The 26,414-nt window shown below is 38.0% G+C and overlaps 3 protein-coding genes across 5 annotated transcripts in view; all 3 read left to right on the forward strand.

Annotated features, from left to right (window-relative positions):
• Positions 1-4,959, forward strand: part of strn (striatin, calmodulin binding protein) — a 73,761-nt gene extending 68,802 nt beyond the window's left edge. For both annotated transcript variants that reach the window (XM_030160159.1, XM_030160242.1), the window contains 2 exons: positions 522-608; positions 1,293-4,959. In XM_030160159.1, the coding sequence (XP_030016019.1) occupies positions 522-608; positions 1,293-1,462 (257 nt within the window). In that variant the 3' untranslated portion in view covers positions 1,463-4,959. The remainder of the gene's footprint in view (positions 1-521; positions 609-1,292) is intronic.
• Positions 4,960-7,990: 3,031 nt separating this feature from the next.
• On the forward strand, positions 7,991-14,162 carry btbd3a (BTB (POZ) domain containing 3a). 2 transcript variants are annotated; one of them, XM_030160370.1, is made up of 5 exons: positions 7,991-8,113; positions 8,461-8,719; positions 10,175-10,265; positions 10,346-10,464; positions 10,906-11,938. In XM_030160370.1, the coding sequence occupies exons 2-5, from the start codon at positions 8,565-8,567 to the stop codon at positions 11,936-11,938; spliced, it is 1,398 nt and encodes a 465-aa protein (XP_030016230.1). In that variant the 5' UTR covers positions 7,991-8,113; positions 8,461-8,564. The 2 variants fall into 2 exon arrangements, with proteins under 2 accessions (XP_030016230.1, XP_030016315.1); XM_030160455.1 differs by lacking the exon at positions 7,991-8,113 and having other exon boundaries at positions 8,565-8,719; positions 10,906-14,162.
• An 885-nt stretch (positions 14,163-15,047) lies between these two features.
• acaa1 (acetyl-CoA acyltransferase 1) lies at positions 15,048-25,422 on the forward strand. The gene is made up of 12 exons (XM_030149198.1): positions 15,048-15,310; positions 16,595-16,688; positions 20,186-20,243; positions 20,324-20,403; positions 21,024-21,066; positions 21,218-21,316; positions 21,421-21,501; positions 21,595-21,785; positions 22,106-22,285; positions 22,533-22,588; positions 23,881-24,026; positions 24,773-25,422. Exons 1-12 carry the CDS (start codon positions 15,134-15,136, stop codon positions 24,846-24,848), a joined length of 1,281 nt encoding a protein of 426 aa, XP_030005058.1. The 5' UTR covers positions 15,048-15,133; the 3' UTR covers positions 24,849-25,422.
• Positions 25,423-26,414: the final 992 nt, after the last annotated feature.

The following is a 26,414-nucleotide window of genomic DNA, read 5'->3' on the forward strand; positions in this document are numbered from 1 at the left end:
AAAACCAAACCCAACAGGTCATTATGACACAGTCTAGATTTCTTAAAACTAAATAAAAGTGGAAAAACTCTCAGCCTGTCCTTGTATCTGTCAGGTAGCTTTAATTAAAACTCTAAAATCTCTGTTTATACCGATGATATTATCATTTATGTTACAACGCTTACTTCACCTCTTCATAATAATTAAAGATTGTGGAGTAGTAAGTGAATGTTCACAGGTGAAATAACAAGAAGACTTTGTTTCTGGGTCTTGTTTAATCATAATGAACTGAATGTAGAAATTGTGTTCCTACTGTTAAAATTATTAGGAGATGAATTGAAATAAATAACCTGTCAATTGTACAAACTAAATTGATTTTCAGTCATTCAAATAATTACATTTTTATGGGGTTAAAACCTTGTACTTAAAGCCGTTACACTATAGTGTCAAACTGTTAGAAGTTTCCTAAAAAAGTAAAAATGTCATTTTGGTTCATTTACCAAAAACAAATGAAAGGTTAATTTTGAGATGTTGTTTTGTAGGTAAACTGATCCACTCGATGGTTGCTCATCTGGACTCAGTTACAAGTCTTGCTGTGGATCCAAACGGACTTTACCTCATGTCCGGCAGTGAGTATTTACCTCCACGTGTCCGACCCCGGTCATCCTCAATTAAATCACTGTTATTGCTCTATTATAGCCCCTTTTCCACCCCAGGACATTTTATCATTTACCTGGATTCTGGAAAAACCTCAGTGCGTTTCCACCAAAACAACTTGGTGAAAAACTGTCCTTCAACCTAAAACTTTTCCTGAAATCAGGGTCTTCTAGAGGGTTGGGGCTGTGTACTGAAGAATGGTGATTGGCGGAACACATTTGCAGAGTTCCGTACTTCCGTTCACCCTCCATGTTTAATCGACTGGTGTCTGCGTGTCTTCAGAACAGATCACATGACTTTTTTTGCGGTGTAATAAAACACGAGGAACAGCAGAACAACGTGAGTGTCCTGTCGCCATTTATGGCCTCATTGTGCTTGTTTGGCCTTAAGTTTCTTTTTACCGCCACCTACTGGACTGGAGGTGTAGTGTCTTTTACCACTCCCCAATACGTCATCAGACTGATCTGAGGACATTTTCTGGAAATGTTTTGGTGGAAACGCAAAGCACACAGATTACCAGGAATTCTTTTATCCAGGTAAATTAAAGTTCCTGGGAATGTTGGTGGAAACTGAGCGTTTGCCAGTTGAATCATTGCTGCTGTTGTCAATAAGTTAATGTCTCGTCTGTTTCCGTCTTCTTCGCCGTTTCCTCTCAGGTCACGACTGCTCGATCCGTCTGTGGAACATGGAGAGTAAAACCTGCATCCAGGAGTTCACCGCCCACCGCAAGAAGTTTGAGGAGTCGATCCACGACGTGGCGTTCCATCCGACTAAGTGCTACATCGGCAGCGCTGGAGCCGACGCCCTCGCCAAAGTCTTTGTATGACCTGAGTCGACTCTGCAGCCGAGTGTCACGCACAGGGGAAACGCTCTGCGAGATGTGGGCAGGACTTAGGAGGAGTCGTACTTTAAGATTTGTCAAATATGAACCCCCTGCCCCCACCACCCCTGACTCCCTGCCCCCTCCCATCATGTGGACTCAGGCTGGCCTGGGTCTGCCGAACAAACACACCTCTGGAAGAGATGATGAACAAAACAAACACCACCTGACGTGAGCTGGAACTTTTTGTTTTTCTTCAGCAGGTAAACTCCTCCCCCCACAGCGTCTGTCTGTCCGTCGCTTCAAGATCCCATTTTAATAACGTGCCTTTTGTCAAATTCTGTAGGAGAATAGATCCAAACGAGCAGCCGTTGGACTCTCTGCTCTGAACTGTAAAATAACAACCTGTCACTCAGTTTTTCTGACTAAATGCTCATGTTTGTGGATGATGGGAGGGGCTTTAAGTGACTTTACGCCTGATGGACAGGACTTGGAGTCCGTACTGGACGTCTTCACCGGTTTGGACTCAGTGACGATGAGGAGGATGAGCCTGTTTGCTGTGTTTCTCTGAGTTTTATTTTCATTTTACTCGCGTAGATTTTTATTCTTAGACCCAGTTGTTCAACAAATCCACGACAATGTCAAACCTGCAGCTTCTCTTCACAGTCAACAATTTTAACGGATCAGACCTTCATCGAGGCAGAGATGGTTCAGAAAAGCATCTCATGTCCAAACTTTACCCTAAATGACTAAAGTGTCCTTTCATTTCTGTGTTTTAGCACCTTTTCCTTCAGTTTGGTTCAAGTGTTTTACAGGAAACATCACAGTTGGACCTCATGCAAATGAAGAGGTTTAATTAACTCTGTTGCATTACAAGACTTGATACAAAAAATTTGAAATCTGTGAAACCTGAAGCTTCATTTGCATATGGTTTTCATAGTGCTTTAGCTGATGCACAAATTGTGACCAGCAGGGGTCAAGCTGGTACCAAGACCACCAACGAACCAACCCTATGTATCCACAGACTGTATCAGTCACTGAATGAAGTATAAAGCTCATTGTTTACACACATCTGTATTATGGCATCAACAAGTTTTCTTTCAAACTAAAACTCATAGGCACTTATTTTAATATTTACTCAAAGTAACACTTTGTTTTATAATCTTCACGCTCTGCATCAGCTGATAATTTACATTATAGCTCTGTTAGCTTAGTTCTGTTTTTAGACTGAAAACAGCCACAGTAAAACCACTAATCACCTCTGTTTTCTGTTCGGTTTGTGTTGTCAGTAGCTGCACTACAGATCTGTTTGGAATTGTCCAAACAAGGCCAGAGCTGTCACATTTTAGTCTGAACTGTAGATCAACAAATGGCAACTTAGCAAAGATAAGAACATCACATAATAACTTTATACCTTCATAAGCCTCATAATCAAACTCACCTGTGTAGAAGAAATGCTGCCATTTCACCATCAAACTCCATTCTTTTCATTTAGAGCTGTATCCAGTGGAGAAAACAAAGGCTTCTATTTTTTCACTTTTTTTCTTTGACTCTGACAGTTGCTTCTTTCTGGTTCTCATCCTTAACTTGGTCTTGACCAGCAGTGACTCCCTCTAGTGGCCACATAAATTCCCCAGCCCGTCACTGGAAATAAATTCACTTCTTATCTGTACAACTCAACACATTGATGTCCATGACTTTATTGTCAGCACTCCGGTCATTTCTGAATATTTTTAAGCAGATTTTATAAAGTTTCATCACATACACATGTCTTTTCATCCCATTTTAATTTCCTCCTCATTCGCGTTGTAGTAAATCTGTCCTTATTAATGCAGTGAATAAACTCCTACATGTTTGTTTCTCTTTCTACTCCGCTCTGATTCTTTTCTTGTATCAAATGAGACGAACTGTGAGCGTTAGTTTCCTTCACCTGAACCAAACCTTCTCTCTTTCGAGTTTTATTTCCTGGTTTCTTCATTTTCCCCCCTTTGAGTTTGACATCTGCTGTCATGTGACACTGCTCATCCAATGAGAAGCCAGGTTTCAACCTGAAAAACAGACTAATGTGAAAAATCCAACATGATCTGAAAAGCTTTGATTCCATTTTTTCTGTCTGTCATTTTGTGGATTTGGGAAAAACCTGCTGCTTTTTCTTGTGTATTTATGATGAAATCCTGACGAGCTGCAGCAACAAAAACCTGCAGTGAAGCTTTTACCGTTAAACCTGTAAGTATTTATTAACAACCATGTTAAAAACAGTGTAACTGAAGCTTCGACTAAAACTGAGAACGGCCAAACATCGGGTTTAGGTTTTAACTGCTGTAATTTCAGTTGACTTTGTTTTTATTTGTTAAAGTAAAGTAGCTTTTTTCAAAGATAAGACGATAAATGAACCAATTATGAGGAGAAAATAAAAGAAAATTAATCATGTTCATTTATTATTGTGAGAAAACCAGTTGTGATCATAAGAAAAGGAGGCTTGGGTACTTGGAGAGAATAAGAGGATTATCATCTCGTTATTGTGACAAAATGAGATGAATCTAAAAAAAAAAAAAAAAAAATGATGGACCTATCATCATGATTCATTAAGTAGAGAAAATGACATAGTGATCCTGTTATTGTAAGAAAATAAGTTTTATTTTCTTGTTTTGGTGAAATAATTGGCATAGAAGAAAAAATCAAGTTTAAACAAGTTTATCATGAAAATGAAACACTGAACCTGTTCTTGAGAAAATAAAGTATGAACCAGGTTTTCTATGTGAATATGATGACATGATCAATGTAACTGTGAGAAAACTTTTTTTTTTTTAATTTTGTAAAGACTATATAATGAACCTGATTTGTAAGAAAATGACATTTTTTGACAAAAACAAAATAATTTATCAGTTGCACCAATGATGACGATCAATTCCATAAAAACCCAATAACTGAACCGGTTCGTTTGTGAACCGTCCCGATCGTCCGTTCTCTGTTTCCGTCTGAACCAGGTTCTGTTCGTCCTTCAGGAGTAGAATAAAACGGTGGATTCGGTTTCTCCTACTTCGTCAGACGTGTACAGGCTTTTCCCGCCAAGGACGTCGTGTTCGATGCGACTCCTGTTTTTTTTCTAACTGACTCTTTGTGTTTGGTGACGGATGTGTACGATACCTGTAGTTTTAGTTTTAATCTCGGTTTTACTTGAAAGGTGATGTTTTTTTCTGCTGGTGTTAGAAAATACCTTTTATTTCTCTGTATTTCTTTTGCTTTTTGCCAAACCTCATCTCTAAGACCGGTTTTATTTTTGCTTTTTGAGCAGAGAAACTGAAAAAGGATGTGTACAGTTTTTAAATATTAAAGCAGATGTATTTATTAACCTGGTGTATTAAGGGGAATTTAGCATCAGATGAACATATGAAACATTATTGGTGTGAAAACCATCATTAAAATAAATGGAGTTTGTGTTTCAATGTGGCTGAGGTGTAAATCAACAGAGTTTTGGGCTGAAATGAAACTTTAAAATCCTGTTCCATTGTGAGTTTGTGGTTTTTATTTCATCAAACCTTTGATTCTCGTCGATCAGGGTCAGATTTTATCACCTTCTCTTCAACTCAGCTGTAAAAGTCTGAAAACATGAATATTTCCTTTGTCCAGAACCTGATGAAAACCTCCAAGTGGATCCAGAAGATGATGAACATTGACCAGTCTTCAAAACTCTGTGTAAAGACATGATACAGACTTTGAGGTTAAAGGGAGATGATGGAATAAACTGTAAAAGTCCAAACAGGTGAATAAAACTGGTGGAAAAGTGGCGAAATGACCATAAATAAGTCAAGACTTGACAAAAAAGTCAAAATATTACAAGGAAAATGTTAGAGAGGAGAGAAAAAAAAATTACTAGCTGATGTTTCAATGAGTCAAAAAACTACAATGTTTAGTTAAGGAATACTGTGTAAAACAAACAGCCACAAAAAGAAATAAAACTCGATTTCGTCGTCAGGATGTCATCAGGTTTTTCTAAAACAAAAGGAAAATAGTAATAAATCAGGATTGAAATAAAATGACAAGGCTTTAGAAAAATAAAATCCACTGAAAATAAGACAAAGCTCAAACACTAAACAGAAAAAAACAAACTAAATATTCACACAAGAACAAAAGCATTATTAATAAACAGTAATAAATTACATAAAAGATTTAAAGGTAAATGTACGAAACAAATATGTAAATGTGAAAATATATCACAATATTTTGACAAAGTTCTAAAACCGCTTTTTTCTTGCAATCGACAGAAAAATCTCATAAAAAAAGATCTGATTTCATTCTTGGGAATTTTCTCAATGTAGATGTCTAATATTTAACAGTAAAGTCCTTATATAATAAAACACAATATTGTGACTTAAATTATTTAAATTGATTTTATTCTGGCGATTTAACTTTATTTCTTTTAACTTCATCCTCAATGTAAATGAGATTAAAGACAAAATATTTTGAGCCATAATATCTTCATTATCAGTCTTGTCTTAAAAACTTTATTCTTGTAATAAAACAACCAACAAACATAGAAATATAAGAATAACGTCATAATGACACAAGAAAAATAACATTTTGAGTCATAATTACTGAGAAAAAAGTTGCTATTAAATGAGAATATATTATTAACATATTATTTTGACCATTTTTCTGAAAATATTGTATATTTGGATTTTGATAATGGGACACCTTCTAATTGGTCTTGGAGTTGCCCTGGTTTATCGCAAAGCTGGAAAGACAGCAGCACACAAAGAGACCCTGCTGCTGTCGATCAAAATTAAGGAGCACTTTGGAGTGGTTAGTAACAACGTGAAGGTATTACAGCAGATGGTGGCACAGTCGGAGGATTGCGTGCGAGACCTGGCTGGAAGAGCTCCGGACTCACACAAAAGTTGGATTACATCGCTGGACAGACTGTGGATGCGCTCCGGCAAATCGTGGGACTGAAGGAAAAGTGGACGAACTGTGCAGGGATCTACCTGCTCTGAAGTGAGGAGTTAAATGCTGAGGCCCATTTATAAAAAACTGAGTTATAACGAAATTAAGTAGAAATCAAATAATTTCCCCCCGTTTAATTTTGTTTCTCCTGGGAGCCGGTAAAGCAGTTGGAGCCACTCTTGTCTAATCTGTTCCTTTGCAGTCAAAACTTCCTTCCAAGGCCAAGACACAGGACTGAAAGAACTGATAAGGACAGAAGTCTGTGTCTCTTATTTTTCATACACAAACAGACTTCTAAGGACTCACCACATACAAGCATTTAACACCCCCCCCCCCCCCCATCTCCATCTGCCTCACAACATTCTTCTTCTCTTCCTGTCCCCCTCCCACAACCGAATCCATTGAAAAAGTTCCATCACGTGACCACGTGTACCGTGTTTATAATGTCTTATGTCTATGTATGTGCTTGCATTATCTTCACTGTAATTCTTTCGAAGGATTTGTGTTGGGCGCATGCGCACGCAGCGACTGGCAATGCTTGCTGCAAAACAAATCTACCCACGGGTTAAATAAAGTCACCTTGAACCTTTTTTTGCCTTAAAAAACACATTTTGTTCTGGTAATATAAAAACTTTTCTCTCAATATACTGTATAATAGCATTTTTATTTTCAATATAGGGCTGTTTAATATTATGGAATTAATTGAAAATAATATTTTGAAGAAAAATAAAACAAATACACAAAAAAGTCTAAATATGATGAAAATAAATGAATATTTTTGGCAGAAAAAAGTTGTCGTGAAAAAAGTTTGGATTATGACAGAGTATTGAGTCTATTTTTACCTTTTTTCTCACAATATTCTGCTTTTTTTTTCTTGATAAAATCTGATTTTTATTCTAGTAATTTTACAACTTTACCCTCATAACATCCTAACATTTATAAGTTGGAATACTTAAAAACCAAATAAGACATTTAAAAACACAAAATAAACTTACATGATATGATGCAGTATGTGGGTAGAAATGGCTCCAAATTTACAAACTATAACATTAAAATTCTCTAACATGCATTAATCAGCTATAAAAACAGAATATTATAATCCATCGATATATCATCTAATATCACTATTATCATATCAGGCATCTTTTCCTTGATGTCAGTGTCTGATTATGTTGTGTTATATTAAAAGATTTTTTCATGAGTGTATTTGTTTTCATCTGTTTTCATTCAAATATAATGTGATAAAGGACTGAAATACTCTAAAATACTAAATGTTTTATAATAATAATAATGAAGATGTATTTGTTAAAAAGAGATAAACAACAAAACTAAATAAACAGGAAGGAACATCAGTATTGACCAACATGTCATTTTAAATATTGGCCTTCACCAGTTATTAGCCATATAACACTTTTATAGGAGACTTTCTGCACTATACACCACATTTATTTATATTTCTGATAATATTTCTCTACTTTTACTCCAGAACCCCTACTGGTGATGAGTTCATGTTACTGCAGTTCCCTGTCCTGCCGGTAGGGGACAGCGACGCAATTCAAACGCACGGATCCAGCTGCAAACACCCGTAGAAGAAGAATCCGCCGAGTTGTTGTAAACAAAGCTCAACCTCTGGATTGTTGTGGTGAAAAAACTGCAACGCGGTTTTTTTGCGGCGAGAAGACATGATTATATCCACATGTGTTTAAGTGTAACGTAAGTGTAAACCGTGTGATTTACTGGATATCTTGTTAGCACCGACACAAACAGAACTCTTAAGGGTTTGTTGCTGAGCTAACCGACTAGCATAAAGATGCTAAAGAGAAGAGAGTTGACACGAAGCGGCTTTAAACTCTTTAAAACATTTATTTCACATTTAACTTGTTTTAATGTTAATTGTGTGAAAATGCTGCGCTGTTTTACTTTTGTTGTGATCACTCTGAGTCTTGTTTGGCGGGATCCTGTGGTTAGCTTGGCCGCTAGCAGGGAGCTAACATCAGATTTGGACCGAACTGGGTCATGGATCCGGGTTTAATTCGTGTGTCCATGTGTTTTCCCGGCAGGTCTCGTCACACTCCACCGGTGGGACTCCCATGAGCCGCGTCCGCAGCTGTTCCGTCGGGCACCGGTGCTGCCATGAGCCGGTCTGCGGTCTGACCGGGCGATAATGGCTGCGGAGCTGTACCCCACCAAGAAGCTGGTTCCGTCCGCCTCCGCCGGCAGCACCGCCTCCATCCAGCAGCAGAACCTGACCAACAACAACACCACCGCCGCACAGCGCTGCTGCAACTGGCAGGGCCTGTTCCCGACCATCCGAGAGAGGTGGGTCCAGTCCGGAGACCTGGGGCGGGGGAGGGTGGTGTGACCGGATCCAGGTCCAGGGTTCTGTACCTTCACCTTGAACTGATGATCAAACCCAGAGGTTATTATTCCACCTGCCTTTACTTCAGAGATTATGGTGATGTCACTTTATCTCCAGGAAGAGCATCATCACCTCTGAGTCTGTCCTTGCCTTCTTCTTTTTCTTCTTCTTCTTGGTTTCAACTCAGTCATCTTTTAAAGAGTTAATTCAGGTCTTTTAGAGTGTGTTGATATGAGGTACTAGTAGGACTGGATATGCAACATAAATATTATCATGGCTCTGAATGCAGACATTGCTAAGTGCTGAGAAATACCTGGAGTTATTTGATATTGCATTTCAGTATCTATTTTCTCGATCCCATCAGTGTTGCCGCAGCAGAACACATATTTTTACATTTTTATAAGATTTTATTTACAGACTGCTACTAACTACTTTGATTGTATGTTTTTAATAACAATTTGTGTTGTAATTTTTTTTAGTAGGTATAACAAACTGTGTCTTTTAGGAGCTGGTACTAATGTCAAGATACTTGCAGAAGAAGTAAGTTCTGAATGGTTTTGATCAAGGCCCAGTCCTCATCCATCTTCACTTTATAACCTACAGAAGTTGGTGTTCAACAAAGAGCCCAAGTTTGGAGAGGCAGCAGAGTCAGGAGTACGACTCAGATGCCAGACAATGTACTGAAGCAAAACATGTTATACACTTAACAAATCTGTGTCAGTTTAACTGACTCACACCTACTAGTTTTATCCAGACTTTCAGACTTTGAAATATGGTTTCAACCAAACTGCTAAACCTCACTCCCCTAGACCACAATGTGGACCAAACACTACAGATGATCCTTAATGCAAACAGAGGAGTAGGTCTCGGTCCAGATCAAACTCAACCACAGCTCTGTTTATATAAAGTGTGAAAACTTGTTTTGGATTTTTGGATCACAAGAGTCCTTGGACTAAAACAGTCATTTATGTGAGAAAACAGGAGCTACTGGTTTACTCTGTGTGTGATGTGGTTCATCCAGCCTGATTCTTTCCATTTTCAGAGCTGAGTTTGATGCTTTATGTGAAATGAGTAATATGTAGATCGAATTTATCTTTGCCATTGTTATATTTGTAGAACTTTAACATCCTGTAGTCCTTGTGACATTACTCTACCTAGAAATGTTTATGTGACTTGAAGAAATCACTGCTGTTTGATATTGTTACAGCCAGTGGATCTTATTTATTCATTCTTTACATCTGTATCCTCAGACTTCTTTCACTTCCTAATAGATGACAAAGCAGGAACGGGGCGAGGATTTCACTGAAACTCTCAGGACATAAAGAACCTTAAGACCTTTGTGCAGGTGAACAGACTAGGACCTTTGAGTTTTGTCATTGTAAGATTAACTGTTTGTATTTTCTGTGTCTTCACAGAAATTCAGTCATGTTTAACAATGAAATGATGGCAGACGTTCACTTTGTCGTGGGACCGCCCGGTGGGACGCAGAGGGTCCCAGGACACAAGGTAGACCCTTGTCTTTACCGCAGTCATGAGTCTTTTCTGTGGATTTGTCAGATGTTTGACATTTGTCTGTTTTTCTTCAGTACGTCCTGGCTGTCGGCAGCTCCGTGTTTCATGCCATGTTCTACGGGGAACTGGCCGAGGACCAGGAGGAGATCCGGATCCCTGACGTGGAACCTCCATCATTCCTCGCCATGTTGAAGTACGTGAGATTTATTCAATATGAATATGAGGACAGCCACATCTGGCTCCTGATGTTCATACTGGATGGAAACTGAACAAATATGTGAATGTGTTTCTGAAATGAAACTCTTTTTCAGACTAAACATTTTATTCCTTTTTCCACCTCAGCTGAGGATGGAAACTTCTGTTTCAGTAATATGAACACATGAAGTTATTTAACACTAGTATGTTTACATTCTAATGTGGCCACTCTGACCAGGCAGCCTTTGTTTCACTTGTCTCTGTGTTAATTTTCTGAAAACACACATCAATGACTGATAAAGTTCATCTCAAAATGTCATAAATCAGCTCACCTCTACTGTCGACTGAGAACAGAAGGAATCGTTAACGCAGACTGACCACGTTCATGGTGAAATGAATAAAACTCTGTGGTTGTTAAAGTATCTCTTCCATATTTCAGGTACATCTACTGTGATGAGATCGATCTCTGTGCTGACACTGTGCTTGCCACCCTCTATGCCGCCAAAAAGTATATCGTGCCTCACTTAGCCCGAGCCTGTGTCAACTTCCTGGAAACAAGTCTGAGTGCGAAGAACGCCTGCGTGCTTCTGTCTCAGAGCTGCCTGTTCGAGGAGCCCGACCTCACGCAGCGCTGCTGGGAGGTGATTGATGCTCAGGCTGAACTGGCTCTGCGATCCGAGGGCTTCTGTGACATCGACACGCAGACTCTGGAGAGCATCCTGCGGAGGGAGACGCTCAACGCCAAGGAAATGGTGGTGTTTGAGGCAGCGCTGAACTGGGCCGAGGCAGAGTGTCAGAGGCAGGATCTGGCCCCGACCATTGAGAACAAGCGTCTGGTTCTGGGGAAGGCCATCTACCTGATCCGCATCCCCACCATGGCACTGGAGGACTTTGCTAACGGAGCGGCGCAGTCTGGCGTGCTGACGCTCAATGAAACCAATGACATATTCCTGTGGTACACCGCTGCCAAGAAGCCCGATCTGCTGTTCTGCACCAAACCACGCAAAGGCTTGTCGCCACAGCGCTGCCACCGCTTCCAGTCCTGTGCCTATCGCAGCAACCAGTGGCGGTACCGCGGCCGCTGCGACAGCATCCAATTCGCTGTGGATAAGCGTGTCTTCATCGCCGGCTTCGGCCTGTACGGCTCCAGCTGCGGATCGGCCGAGTACAGCGCTAAGATCGAACTGAAGCGCCAGGGCGTCCCGATGGCACAGAGGATCATCAAGTACTTCTCCGACGGCTCCAGCAGCACTTTCCCTGTCTTCTTCGACTACCCAGTCCAGATAGAGCCAGACACCTTCTACACGGCAAGTGTGGTCCTGGACGGTAATGAGCTCAGCTACTTTGGCCAGGAGGGCATGACAGAGGTGCAGTGTGGGAAAGTGACCTTCCAGTTCCAGTGCTCGTCAGACAGCACCAACGGGACAGGGGTCCAGGGGGGGCAGATCCCAGAACTCATCTTCTACGCCTGAGGGCAAACACCGCACACACTCCTGATCACTGCCATGAGGACACTTACTCTGAAACTCCACAGGAAGCAGTTGGCGTGGTGGGCGGGGCTCCAGGGTTAAAGCTAAGATTGAAACATGAAGAAGCTAAGTGTGACATTCCTTCATCACGTCGCTTGTTTTTTCTCCAAACCTTCATGGAACCAGTTGTGCTGGTTTCATGGAACCTTGTGTCGCACATGAACCAGACCTCAGTGGACCGGATCAATGACCGTCTGGATTCCGGAGACAAGAAGCCATGTGAATGTCTGTCAACGACACCTGTGCAATCTGTAGAAATGGCCAGAACTGACGTAGTTTACAACCTGTCACTGTTGAAAGGCAGGAAGTGATCAGTCGACTTGTCAATAAAGAGTTGCGCAAGTTAAAAAACAAAGAAAAAATCTCAAAAGACCGGAAAAGGTTCTGTTTAGTTGAGCTCAGATCAAAGATGAGTCCACTGCACATTAACAAATTAAATGTTAAATAAGATTAAAGTTAAAGTTTTAAAAGGCACAGTGAACACAATGTTATACGAGTCCAGAAACCAGAGATGAGTCTCAGTACATTTATAGCAACAGTTTTACACAAACCATCAGTAAAGTTAGACATTAACATCCATCTGTAAACACATTTATCCTCATTTTACATTTTAGTTTAATGAACATAAAACAATAAGCAGGTGATGTGGTTTATGTTTAATGATCAACATGAATTAACAAAAATACCAAGAAACTTCATTATGTTTGAAATTTTTCACTGAAATCAAAGTAGAAGAATGAAGTTATTCCTGATCAAACCAGAACCAGCGCCTTGGTTCTTGTCCCGTTACAGCGACAATGATGTTTCTGATAAATAGTCATTTTAACAAGAGTAAAACGTATTATATGCATAAGAACCGTGAGATGTGTTCATTGTCATCTTGACCTTAAGTCTTTCCCAGTTTGTCATCGAGTCCAGATGAACTTGTGCCAAATCTGAAGGAAACTCCTCGAGGGTTTTTTGATTGAAGTTAAGCCCAGGTTTCAGTGATGGAATTACAGAAGCACCGATGTGAAGTTCTGTTCTGATACTGATGATATTTTGTGTTTGTCATTTAGTTTTTGTTGTTGTTCATCATTGTTTTGAACCAGGTTCTTCTTAACTGTTTAAAGTATTCGAACTTTCTTCGCTTTATGTCTGAATGAGCACAAATTGAACCTCACAGATTAATGAAACAACCTTTAACGTTGGAGCCACTGCATTTATTTTTTATATGTTGTTCATTTCCTGTTCTTCATTGAATTCATGTGTTTCCCTCCTTTAACTCTTTGTTCACCGTCATAAGTCAATAATCAGGTGATCAGATGCTGGATGTTCCTTAGATGTGTCTGTTGGTTTCTGTCTGTTTCATGCCTGATGCAGATTTTTCCTGATGATTTATCAATTTGGTTTAATTAAATTGACAAGAAAACACTTAGAGAATTGATTGATAATGACTGATTTAAAAAAAAAAAAAAAAAAGGGCAGTTCTTACCAAGATCAGTTCATCCAATGCCCTTTAAACAGTCAAATAGTCCATTAATAACATCTCACAAACTGTTTTGATATGTAATGAACTAGTTTAGTTATTTTTCAAAGATAAAATTCAACACTTTCTGATTCTGCTTTTGTGAATTTGAAAAACATCAGTCCTCTTCTATGATGAAACATGTCAGGTCAAACAGGACATCTGAGGACATCCACAAGGTTTTTGCGATGTGATGTTTCACAGACCAAACAGTGAATCGATTGATTTATCACAGCCTATTAGTGTCTCACCTTCAAACCAGATGTTTAATGTTGATGTGAAATGGAGGCGTTGAAGGACTGGATGAAGTGTTCTTTTTCTGTATTTATGGTCTGATCACCTCATTTCAGTTTATCTCCGACATATGGAAGGATTTGAGGTTGAATCTGTTTGTGTTGTGTTGAAACTTGCTGGTGCTTTTATTTCCTTTATGTTTGTTTCGTTTCTTGCATCTGAAACCTGAACATTGTGCATTTTATTTGTCACTGCTTCATGTATGTGTGAAGTGGAGGAAAAGCCCTGTTTATATGATTCTATATTAAGAAAACCATATTTTTGGATGTTTGTTTCCTTGCAGCAGAATGTGAACTGAGTCGGTGACAGTGGCCTTATCAGTGTGATGTTGTGGCAAATTTAGAAATAAAATGTTTATTCAAATGAGTCAGTGTGAATGAATGAAAATGAAACGCACACTGAACAATCTGTTGGACATTAGGATGATTTACTAAACTTTGTGACTTTATCTGCAGTGATTCATCATATTCTATAAGATCATCATGTGTTCTGTGTGAACTTCAGCTTCAGGACGGCATATTTTACAGAGAATCTAAGGATTTAAAAGAGTTCATTTAGATGAAGAAGGAGAATGTGAAACTGAACTCTATTCAGTTTTCTGGGTTTTAGATTAGATTAAACTTCATTGATCCCTTGGGCATAGCCCTCAGGGAATAAAGGTGTTTGTATAAATAAGTACACAGTATGTAGAATGAGAGAAAAAAATAATTCAAAACCTCAAATTATGCCAAGCGTTCATCTATGTAATGAATGAAAGAAAAACAAAGACAAATTTGGACAAAATGATAAATGTAGTTAAACTGTTTAAAGTGTCCTTTATGTTTTAAAGACCTTCATGACTTTATCATGAATTCAACTCTTAAAAAAATCAATACAAATACATAAAGTGAACTAAAAGTCAACAAAATAATGAAATTAACCTCATAAGCAATAAAATTTGTAAATTACATTTTAAAAAACAGAATATAAAAGGACAAAATATTCAATTTAATTAACCACAAAACCAATAAAATTGAAAATAAAGAAAAAAAAAAAAAAAGACAAAAAGACAAAATGAAGAAAAATGAAATATACAAAAAGCAAACTAAAAGACAACGAAATATTCAATTAAATTAATCATTAATATCAATTAAATTAGTATGGTAAAGAAAAACAAATTGACAAAATAATCAACAAAATGAATATTAACTAATATTCCCTTCGCGTTTCTCCGCCTGTTGTTTGTCTTTGTGTATTTTGTCCCTCCGCTCTGCCGTCCTCGCTGTCAGAGTCCAGAGTCCAGACCGGATTCAGTACCAGGTCGTCCTCCGCAGAACCGGTCCTGTTTCTGTCCCGTAATGCACAGGCTACGGATCATTTCGGGCCACCTGTGTCCCCCTGGGTCCTCCACGGACCAGAACCCAGACCCGCGCCTGTCGGACTGCGGCTCGGCTGCGCGCGGAGACCCGGAAGATGTGGTGGTGGTTCACGGTCTGAGGACGGCTGTCGGAAAGGCCAAGAGGGGTTCGTTTAAGGTAGGAGGAGTCTGTGAGTGCCACAGTACCGGTCCGGTTCACGGGTAGGACGGATAAACCGGGTAGATCTGGGACAGAAGTTAAAAGGACCGATTTATGGGTCAGAGGTCACCGAGCCGTTTATGAGGCGTTCACGGACAAGTGTATCTGATTAAGAAACAGTTGAAACTCATTAGATGTTTCTGTTGCATTTAAATGTCCCACAAACAGAGTGATGGATCATGAAGTACTTCTACTGCCGTACTTCAGTACAGATATGTAGAACTTTATTCAATCCCGTCCAGCAAGGCCCTTACTGAGCACCAAGTGTGCCTTTTTCGCACAATTGAGGAATAATGTCAAAATTTTTTTCATACAATTTGTTTTTAATTCTTTTACACTTTTTTTTTTATATTTCATCAACTTGAACCATAAATAAAAATACCAAATACTCAGTGTTGTCACATTTTTTAACCCTTTAAATGCCGTGTTTGTAATGTAAACAAACCTTTTTTTTTGGGATGCAAAAAACACACCAAAAAATATATATTTTTTAATATACTACATAAAAAGTGGATCACATATTTTTGGATTTTTGCAGTCTGGCATATGTCAATGATGAACGCCAACAGTGGTTAATTTGTATGATTATTTTTCCTGTCTGCATGAGTGTTGAATAATGTTAAATGTAGGTCTAAATCAGGTCTAAAAAATGTGAAATGATCTGAAGTGAATCCAGTGGGGAAAAAATGAGCAAAACTGATTCTCAAACAGATGATTAAAAACAATGAAATGGGACAAACTCAGAACTGAAGGATCTGGAGTCAAGTGGATCCATGACATGATCTGGATGCATCGGCCTCACCGGTATTTTAATTATTTTCTGCAGTTCTGGGTAAATCTCTTCGTGTTTTGTCTTCTTCGTTTGTCTAAAAGCTTTAGTTCCTCTTCAGATGAAGATTTAATATAACTGATGATAGAAGCAGCTTTAAAGGTTAAGCCATAGTTTTCTGACCTGTTTCATGTCATATAAACTGCTCACATTTATAGTCTGAGTAAATATTAAAATCTGTCACAGAAAATCAAAGATGAAGAAAAACTCCAAAAGGTTGAAACAGATGAGTGAATCAGAGCAGCGCTTTTCTTTTTCTTCTTCTGCTTCCTATCTTTACTTTGACCTAAACATGGTCGACAGGAAGTGAAATGGATTTTATTTCAACAGTTATTTACTATGAGTGAAAGCTGGTTTCATGTCTCTCGTTTTTACACATTAGTTAGTTTTTTTTTTGTGTTTTTGGTTGTCAGGACACCACACCTGATGAGCTGCTGAGCGCTGTGATGACAGCGGTTCTCAAAGATGTCGGACTAACACCGGACAAACTGGGAGACGTGTGTGTAGGTGAGAAGATGACAATGTCAGGGCCTAAGTTCTGTACATCAGAGATGTAGAGATGGGTTTTACTGTGGATTCAGTTTTTTTAAAGGTCACAGGGTCAATCTGTGCTGCACATTGAACAGATAAAAACAAACAGAAAATGATTATTTAACAGGTTCAAACAGTGAAATGGAATCCAGATCACAGTCTTCAGCTCCAAACATACAGGAAAAACAAACCAGCACGAAACTGTAACAGTCTGAACAAGTGGTGCTAGGCACAACAAACCCCGCCCCTCACACATATTGTAGCTTATTTTGGCATCGATCCAGCTGATCCTGTCTATGCGTGTGCTGATGTCAGCCTATCAGTTGCCTCTATATATGTGCCAAGTTTGAAGTAAATTGAAACAAAATAGATGTTTTTATGGACATTTGAAAATTCAGCAATTATCTGTGAATATTAGAAGAAAAAAAGACTTTAAAAATTCATTAAAAAATTAAACTTTGACCTACTTTTGCCAAAATGTAACCACATCTATTTGGGGACACTGGCATTCTATAAACCCAATTTGGTATAAATTCATCTAATAGTTTTGCTGCTAGAGTGTTAACAAACAAAGAAACCGTACCAAAAACAATATCCCATTGGGGGGCGGGGTAATAAAAACCAACTCAGGAACAGAAGAAGAACAGGTCAGTTTCAATAATGTTACCTCATAAAGACTCAGACTGATCTGATCAGATTGGTGTGTTTTCTGAGGTTGATCATTCATTATAGATGAATTTTCACCGTTGGAGCAAAATCCTGAGTTTTGATGGAGTCGAGGATACGTTATCTGAATCATATAAACTGAACAAACTTAAATCAAAAGACTCAACTTCCGTCTTTTATTCCTTAAAGATGTGTGTAGATTTTCACTGAAGAAAAAGGACCTTCTTCTGCAAAATATATCATTAACTGAACATAAAAACAAATGTCTCCATCCACTGTCATTTTTTAAACTCCATGGGTTTTACTGGTGAATCAGTGTTGTAGAAGATGACTGTTTCCATGGTAACTATGGGGCCTCTGAACATCCAAATGGGTCATATCTGATGACAAGCTGCATTTACACTAATTATTTCCATGTATTGATAGGATTATTGGATCAACAGGTATTAGATATTTTAGATCAGTAGATGGTTTTGGTCTTTGGTTTTAATCAGCAGGTGTAAATACAGCGGTGATCCACTAATCTGAAAAATGTTAGAAAGATGTCTATTTTCAGCTTCATGATGATGCATTTTACAGAGAATGCAAGAGCATTTATAAGAGTTTATTTAGATTTAAGAAGGAAGATTTGAAATTGAATTCTGTTCAGTTTTCTGGCTTTTAGTTTATTCATAAAAAAGAAAAAAGTGGCTTTAAAAAAATCAATGTGTAAAGTTTCTGTAGTTTCACCTACATCTGATTTCACGCTTTTGACTAATTTTGTTTATTTCAATTTAATGTTTATGCAACAGTAGTAAAATGAGATATAACTACTAAAAAAAGAACAAATATTAACAAAATGAAGTTAACATGATCAATGTAATAAACAAAATAAAGACAAAATAAATGCAAATATGGAAAAAAATCAAAGATGTACTTAAAGTCATGAAGGTCCAACAGACTTTAAAGCAGTTAAGTTTAACACATATTCAACCACTATTCTTAACAAAATTAAGGAAAAAATGAACAAAATAATACAGAAGGTGGACTAAAATTGAACAAATAATAATGAAAGTAACCATAAAAAGCCAGAATAACCAACAAAATGAAGAAAAAATGAACAAAAAAATAAATGAAATAACCACATAATAAAATTGATAAAGTAAAGGGGAAAAATGCCACAAATTGCCAAAATAATTAACAAAATTAATGAAAATTAACAATACATAAAGTTAACAAAGGATCAATAAAATAAATTACTCAAAATAATTTAAATTTGAAGAAAATGAACAAAACAATACATATTGTGAACTAAGTCAATAATATAATCAATGAAATTAGCCACAAAATCAATATAATCAGTAAAATGGAGACAAAAAAATCAACAAAAGTAAGGAAAAAACCAAACAAAATAAATGAAATTAACCACATAATGAAATGAGTAAAATAAGGAAAAAAGTCCAAACCAGCCAAGTGAAGGAAAATCAAAAAGAAATAATCAGTCAAATTGACCTTAAAATCTATAAAGTTTGTAAAATATGGAAAAAAAATTTAAATAATCAGTAGTTGTATTTAAAGCATTTTTTTGGTGTGAAAAATTCACCACAAAATGTTTGAAGTTGCTTTTGCTGTTTTTCACTAAAGAGTAATTGGACATAAATGAAACGAAAAAAACTTCTACATATAAATAATGAATGTTTAACTGTTATTGATTGGTTTATATCATGATGAGGAAACAACAAATGCAGAATCTGCATCCATTTTAAAAGAACCTGAAATATCACGAAAAAAACATTTTAATGAAACAGATCTGATGACTCAAGGTTGGAGCCTGAGTGAATAGTTTTCTGGATCATCATTCATTGAGTATTTCACTCCAACAGGGTCGTGACCGTGAGTTCAGGAAACTCTGCCTTTATAGTCGATGAGCGAGAACACGACGACTGTTTCACATCAAACAAACAAAAAACAAAACACTGAATGAAATGGTTTAATATGTTTAACATTTAACCCCGTAAAGCCTGAACCATTAAATCATTGACAGAAAATTCTAGTTCTTTGAAACCAGAGCCTTTATTGGTCCCTCTGAACAACCAAAAACTTTTTTTTTTTTTCAAATATCAGTTTCCATGTATGTGTTTCACTTTTGTACCATATTTGATACATTGGGTCTCAATGTTCAAATATTATTTTTGAACAAACAAGAACATAATATGACACAAACATGTCTAACAAATTGGTGAAGTTCTGCCTCCTTCGTCATTAATGACAATCTTGTAGTGTCACTGGAAAGGCCTCTGGTGAGCGAATTCCTCCCCCCTGGTGGATTATCTGTGTATTGCATGTATCTAATTGTATACATCAGGGTGTTCAAGAAAAAAAAATATCACACTGATCATGTAGAGGGCTTCAAAACTCATGTATCAAATATGATACGTTTGGCGTAATAGGGTTAAGGAAACAAGCTTTTCTGTAAAGAGAAGATCAACGTGAAGATGAAAATGTTGATCAAGTTTCTTCCATTTAACTGATGTTTCACATGGAGATTCAAGTTTCACCTCTTCTTCAGAAACTTGTCAAAAAACACTTAACAAATGGACTTTTCTTGAATTTTTTTCCAGTTAGTTGATGTTCGGATGTAGATTGGTTTGTTTTAGTATTTCTTTATGACTTTATTTACACACATTAAATGAGGCCTTTTTTAAAATATATTTATGCTTGTTTTCTTTACTCGTTCTACTTTTTCTTGTGTTTTGTTGTTTGATCCTCTACTGATATGACAATGAACTGAATCCAGTCTGAGTCTCAGGTATTTGTACTGCATTCAGGGAACGTTCTGCAGCCGGGAGCCGGAGCGCTCATGGCCCGAGTCGCCCACTTCCTCAGGTCAGACTGGTCTTCATCGCCTCTCCTCCTCCTCCCCCTCCCCTCCCCCTTGTGGTCACATGACTCTGTCCTCTGTCCAGTGGGTTTCCAGAGTCCGTCCCCGTCTATACTGTCAACCGTCAGTGTTCGTCTGGTCTTCAGGCTCTGCTCAACATTGCAGGTAAAAAAAAAAAAAACCTAAAAAAAAACTAACATCTACATCTAAAGGGAAATGAGATATGTGACATTCCAGGTCATGTGACATTGGTTGTTGTAGTTTTTATCGCTTTATTGAGGGCATTTTTAACCCTTGAAAGCACAGAGCAGTGTTTCACATCAGGCCAAGTTTCATCTGATCCACATTTGGGGTTTTTCTGTCCTCATGTAATTTTAATAAGTTACAGCCCTTTATTCTAATATCATTTTCATTGTTTTTCAGGATAGTTTTTTTGTATTTCATTACCCAACCATGTAAATGTGTCTAAAAAGTGCAAAAATATCAGTTTAAAAAAACAACAGCAATGAATGAAATAATCTTGTCTCTGGTCATGTTGTATTTGGTTTTTTGTTTTTTAATTTTTGAAAAATTTTTGTTGAGCTGCAGTTGACGGTACTGACCGCCATAACCCACCGGGCCATGTGACCTCAGTGTGAAGAATCAGTGAGCCCTGACCTGATTGGTTATATGTGTTTTTGTCACTGGGGGAAACGTTGGAGGATGTTACCGATGTTTATACTCCAAATGAGGCAGGTTTTTAACAGGACCTTTACCCATAATGCCATGTGTTTGACCTTGTGCAGGTGCCGTCCGGAGTGGATCTATCAACCTTGGCCTCGCCTGTGGGTCAGTCAATGATTTATTGCAGTTTAAATGGTTTTAACTATTTTAATGTTAATTTTACTTTAATGTTTTAACATCTTCTGCTTTTAGCAGAAGTCAAAAGCATCCCTTTCCTCATGAATATTCTTCTTCCTTTTCTTCTTCTTGGTGTTAGTGTTGAGAGCATGTCTCTGCGATCCATCGGGAACCCTGGAGACCTGAGCTCCAGACTGACGGACAACGACAAGGCCAGAGACTGCATCATCCCCATGGGGTCGGTCCACATCTGCAGCATCCACAAACAGCACACAGCAACAGACGAGGACTTTTTCAGGTTCTGCTCTCATGTGAGTCAAATGATGGATGTTTTTCTTGCAGAATCACATCAGAAAATGTCGCAGAGAGATTTGGGATCTCCAGAGAGAAACAGGATGCCTTCGCCGTCAGCTCCCAACAAAAGTATGAAACTGCCTTTAGTTCTTCTGACTCAAACTGTGTTGAAGCCCTTTATGTTTGGACCTGGTCTATAAGGTTCTGGTCTTGATCTTTCAGAGCCGCCCGGGCCCAGGACCTGGGTCTGTTCCACCAAGAGATCGTTCCCGTCACCACAAAGATCACAGAGGATGACGGGAACGAGCGAGTGGTGACTGTCTCAAAGGATGATGGGATCAGAGCAGGAACGACGCTGGAAGGACTGAGCAGACTGAGGCCCGCCTTTAAACCGGATGGGAGCACCACCGCAGGTCAGTCTGGACCTGGACCTGCCCCTTGACATGGACTTGACCCTGAACCTGGATCTGACCCTGGACATGGACCATAGATCTTGACCTGACCCTGGACCTGGATCTGAACATAGAGTTCAACATGGACCAGGACCATGAAGTTAGAGCTCCATCCAAGACCAGTTCAGACCTTCACCTGGATCTAGTCTGGACTGGAGTTTGTTTACATTTGAAACCTTTTGTATTCTGAACATTTATAAACCTGGTCTATAAAACAAGGTCCCCGTCTACATATAAACCAGATCCGATCTATTTATAATCCTGGTCCTGGTGTGTTCCAGGTAACTCCAGCCAGGTGAGTGACGGTGCAGCAGCTGTGCTGATTGGTCGGCGGTCTGCAGTGGATGCCCTGGGTCTGCCGGTCCTGGGGGTTCTGAGGGCCAGTGCGGTGGTGGGGGTCCCTCCAGACGTCATGGGCATCGGCCCGGCTGTCGCTATCCCAGCCGCTCTGGACCAGGCAGGTGAGACCAGAACCAGATCTGGATCTCAGAACCACCACATTTCTACTTCTTCTATTTCTTCTTTTATTTCTGCTTTTCTTCTTTTATTGTTTCCCACTTGAAATGGATTTCATCATGTTTCAGTTGTTTTACTGCCCCCTAGTGGCCAAAATTAAACTAACCAGGTTAAATGTGACATGCCTGTTGAAAAACCATACAACCTTCTGATCAATGCAGTCGTTAAGCTGTAAATCATGTTGTTTTTCAGGACTGACTGTTGATGATGTTGATGTGTTTGAGATCAACGAGGCGTTTGCCAGTCAGGTGAGTTTACACAAACATAAACCTGAATATCCTGCACGAACGTCCATGTTTTGGTAAAAACTGAAATTAGTTACTAAATATCTAAACAATTGCTAAATTATTTTGGATTGATTTGCTGTTGTGTCTAAAAGTCGAACCCATGACAGTTGATTCACATTCACCTGTTAAATCCACCGATACTGTTGGAATATTTCTCTTTTGAGAGAGTTGTTAAATTTCCCAGCTGAAGTGAATGCATCAGTTTGTCTTTCTTGTGTTGCGCAAACCTGCTGCTTCCTTTAATCCTTAACTGTTTAACTCTGCATGATGTCCTAGTTTCTGTTGAAGAGAAAATTTTAATTTTTCTGATAATTTTGTGACTTCTTCAAATATTCCATTATTTTTCTAAATATAAATAATTTATTTATTTTATTGAATTATTATGATCTTCTCTGTGGCTTTGATTTTTGTACAAATCAGTTTTAATTTCAGGAAAAAAAACCCACTGTGTAGCAACAAAGTAATAATGTTTCATGATGTAATAATTCTGCCCATTTTAAATGTAATGAAGCCAATAATGTAATAACTTGCCAATAATGTTTTAAAGTTTTTGAGCCAATAATGTAATAAGTTATTACATTATTGGCCTAGTGTTAAAAACAAAACAAAAAACATTGAAAATGTAGTAACTGCAGCCAATAATTGAATAATACATAATTTTATAGGACTGAGCTTCTTGGAAATAAAAGATGTTTTGGTTGTTTTTTGTGCTGTTTTCTCATCAAAAATGGGTGTAATGGATAGAATACACATCACATTCATTCATCAATACATCCCATCTACCTCACTCCTTAATTATGGCTTTAAGCCAATTGTATTTGTTGTACAAAATGTTTTAGAACATTATTTAATTGTGTTGACATGTAAATTCATAATTTCATGTCTAGATGAATTTTGTATAATTCTTTACTGTGGGACTATGTGATGTGAAAAGGCTTTTATATTGTTTCTTTATACTATTTATACTGTAAATATGTTTTTCTGTTAAAGTCCAACCAGGGATTAGATTTGCACACACACAGAACATCAGGTGTTTTATATGTCTGCTACATTTCATTGCGTTGGCTCTGATAAATAAAATAAAAAATGTGTGGAGGAAGACATTTAGTTATTTGTGTTTAGATAAATAAAAGGAGGACTTTGAATAAATACTGGAGTGACGCTCGGATCGTGAATGTCTGGGTTGTTTTCAGGCTCTGTGTTTCTGGACATGTTGGTGTTTTTCCTGATCTTGTCGTTTCTCCTCCGTCCAGGCCGTGTACTGCGTGGAGAAGCTGGGGATCCCGATGGAGAAGGTGAACCCGAACGGCGGCGCCATCGCCCTAGGTCACCCTCTGGGCTGCACCGGCGCCCGGCAGGTGGTGACGCTGCTCAACGAGCTGCGACGCCGTGGACGCAGGTTCGTCCAGATGCCGTGTTTCATCACACACATGCACAGAGCGCTTGCTCTTAATCCAAATAAAACTATTTTTTTCCCCCCAGACCTTGACTTTATGTACTTCTATACTTGTATGCTTATGTTTTTGGTTGAGATTGTACCTGTTGTGCATCGTAGAAAAGTTCATTTTAATGAATACATAATTTGCAGTAAATTATGCTTTACTGAAATGTTTTCAAAACATGAAAATCACAAAAGTGCTATGGAGAAAATGACTTCCTATCTGCGAGTCAAAGCAGGTGACTGAACAAAACTGGAGGAAATAGACACTATTCACAGACATGGACAGTGCTCACTCGACTGCTTGATTCTTTCTTTTTTTTCTTTCTTCCTTCATTTTGGATATTTTTTTTACATGTTAATAAATATAACTAAATAAAGAATTAAAAAAAAAAAAAATCACAAAAGCGCATGAAAATCACACAAACAAGTTTCACTAGAATCATTCCAGTACCGACTGGTTAGTGAAGTCATCCAATTTTTTAGATCCTTTCCTCATGTATTTCTTATCTTACAAGATTCTGTGCCTTTGAGCATACTCTAAAATTCAACTGAGAGAAACTTTTTTCCATGCCTTAAGACTTTCACACAAAATTCATTTTTTTAAAGTCTGGAAAATACTTTTTAATACTTTCAAGACCTGTGCAAGGGCGCTGATGTAGGTCAGAACCCGTTAACTGAAAATCTGTGTTCGGTTCTGTCTGCAGGGCGTACGGTGTCGTGTCCATGTGCATCGGGACTGGAATGGGCGCTGCTGCTGTGTTTGAGTACCCGGGACCATGAGAGGAACCCGGACCGGAGGGCTGACGCACAACGGAAAACAGAAAGTAACAGGACAAACAAAACCTAAAATCTAAACTCAACCTTTTACAGATAAAAAACCTATGCTGTCACTGAATCTGATTTATATCTTAATCCATTTCATCCCAGTTTTCCTGGAAAATAAGTCGATGAACCATGAGGTTTCACTCCACTGAGTAGATGAGTGTTCTGGTTCTGATCAGGTTGTTGGTAGCAGAAGCTCAATTCAATGTAGTCTAAGGATGTGAAATCTTCTGTAATGTGAGAGGAAGCAGATGCTAAGGTGTTGATGTAGTGGATACTGTGATACGGGTTACCATAGAAACATGATGTGTTCAGATTCCTGTAGGTCTGTAAATTCCAGATTCTTGCAGACTGTGGGTTCTGGTGTTCATTATAGACGGTGACCTTCAGACTATGTTCTGACTGGACCATTCGTCAGTGAAATCAGATTTATTTCCATCTAATTATTAGATGTCTAGAAAAGTGAACTATAGTTTTATTCATCTTTTGGTGTTTTCTTAAGCGTCTCATCTTTATTCTGATGCTGAACTGTTGTAACAGTAAAACAGAACCAGTTTTAACCCTCAAAGACCTAAAGAACAGCTGGTGACCAAAAGCATCGACTAATCTGAACTGTTCAATACCTGATCTACTAATCTTATCAATACATGTAAATAATAAGGCACAAACTCAACAAAATTGAAGAAAAAAAAAAAAATTGGCAATAAAATATAGAAAAATAAAATAAGCAACTAAATAAACAAATAAAATGAACCAAAACCCCTAATCACCACCAAAATGTAATCATTTGTTCCTTGTGCCAGTATCAACATTTCCTGAAATTTTCATCCAAATCCGTCCATAACTTTGAGTTATCTTGCACACAAACAGACAGACAGACAAACCAACACCGGCAAAAACATAACCTCCTTGGCGGAGGTAAAAATAGCGAAGAAAATGAAGAAAATAAGGTTGCATATGCTTGTTTTTATGTTCAGTCAATATTTTACTGCAAGTCACTTTTTCTTCAGTTTTCTCTGTTTTGATATAATAACCTCTGAATTTACTCTGAGCTTTAATGAACATCTACATGCTCAGTGAATTACTTATAGAAAAATACATTATTTACACTGAAAAATTCAAAAACAGGAAAATATAATAATATATGGCAATAACTTGGGGAAAGTCACCATAAAACTAGTTCTGGGTCGTAAAGGGTAAAGTTGGTTTGATCAGGTCTGATTTACTGAGGAAATACTTACAGATTAGTTTAGTTTTTTATGGCTTTACCATAAATGCATACTAATGTAAAGCCGCTGTTTTGAGGTAATAACCTATGTCGGTGTTAAACAGGTGATTCAGTGCCTTTTACTCTGAAATTAATCAGATGTGACTTTTTTAAAGATGAATTCCACTTTATTACAACTTCTCCAACTGCTCATTCATACCATTGTCTCTAAAATTGTAAAACCTTAAATATAATAATCTTTTTCATGGCACATCAGTGTTTCTTTAGTTCTCTCATGAGTATTTTCATCTAGATTA

Source organism: Sphaeramia orbicularis, chromosome 1, assembly GCF_902148855.1.
Source record: "Sphaeramia orbicularis chromosome 1, fSphaOr1.1, whole genome shotgun sequence".
NCBI lineage: Eukaryota > Metazoa > Chordata > Actinopteri > Kurtiformes > Apogonidae > Sphaeramia > Sphaeramia orbicularis.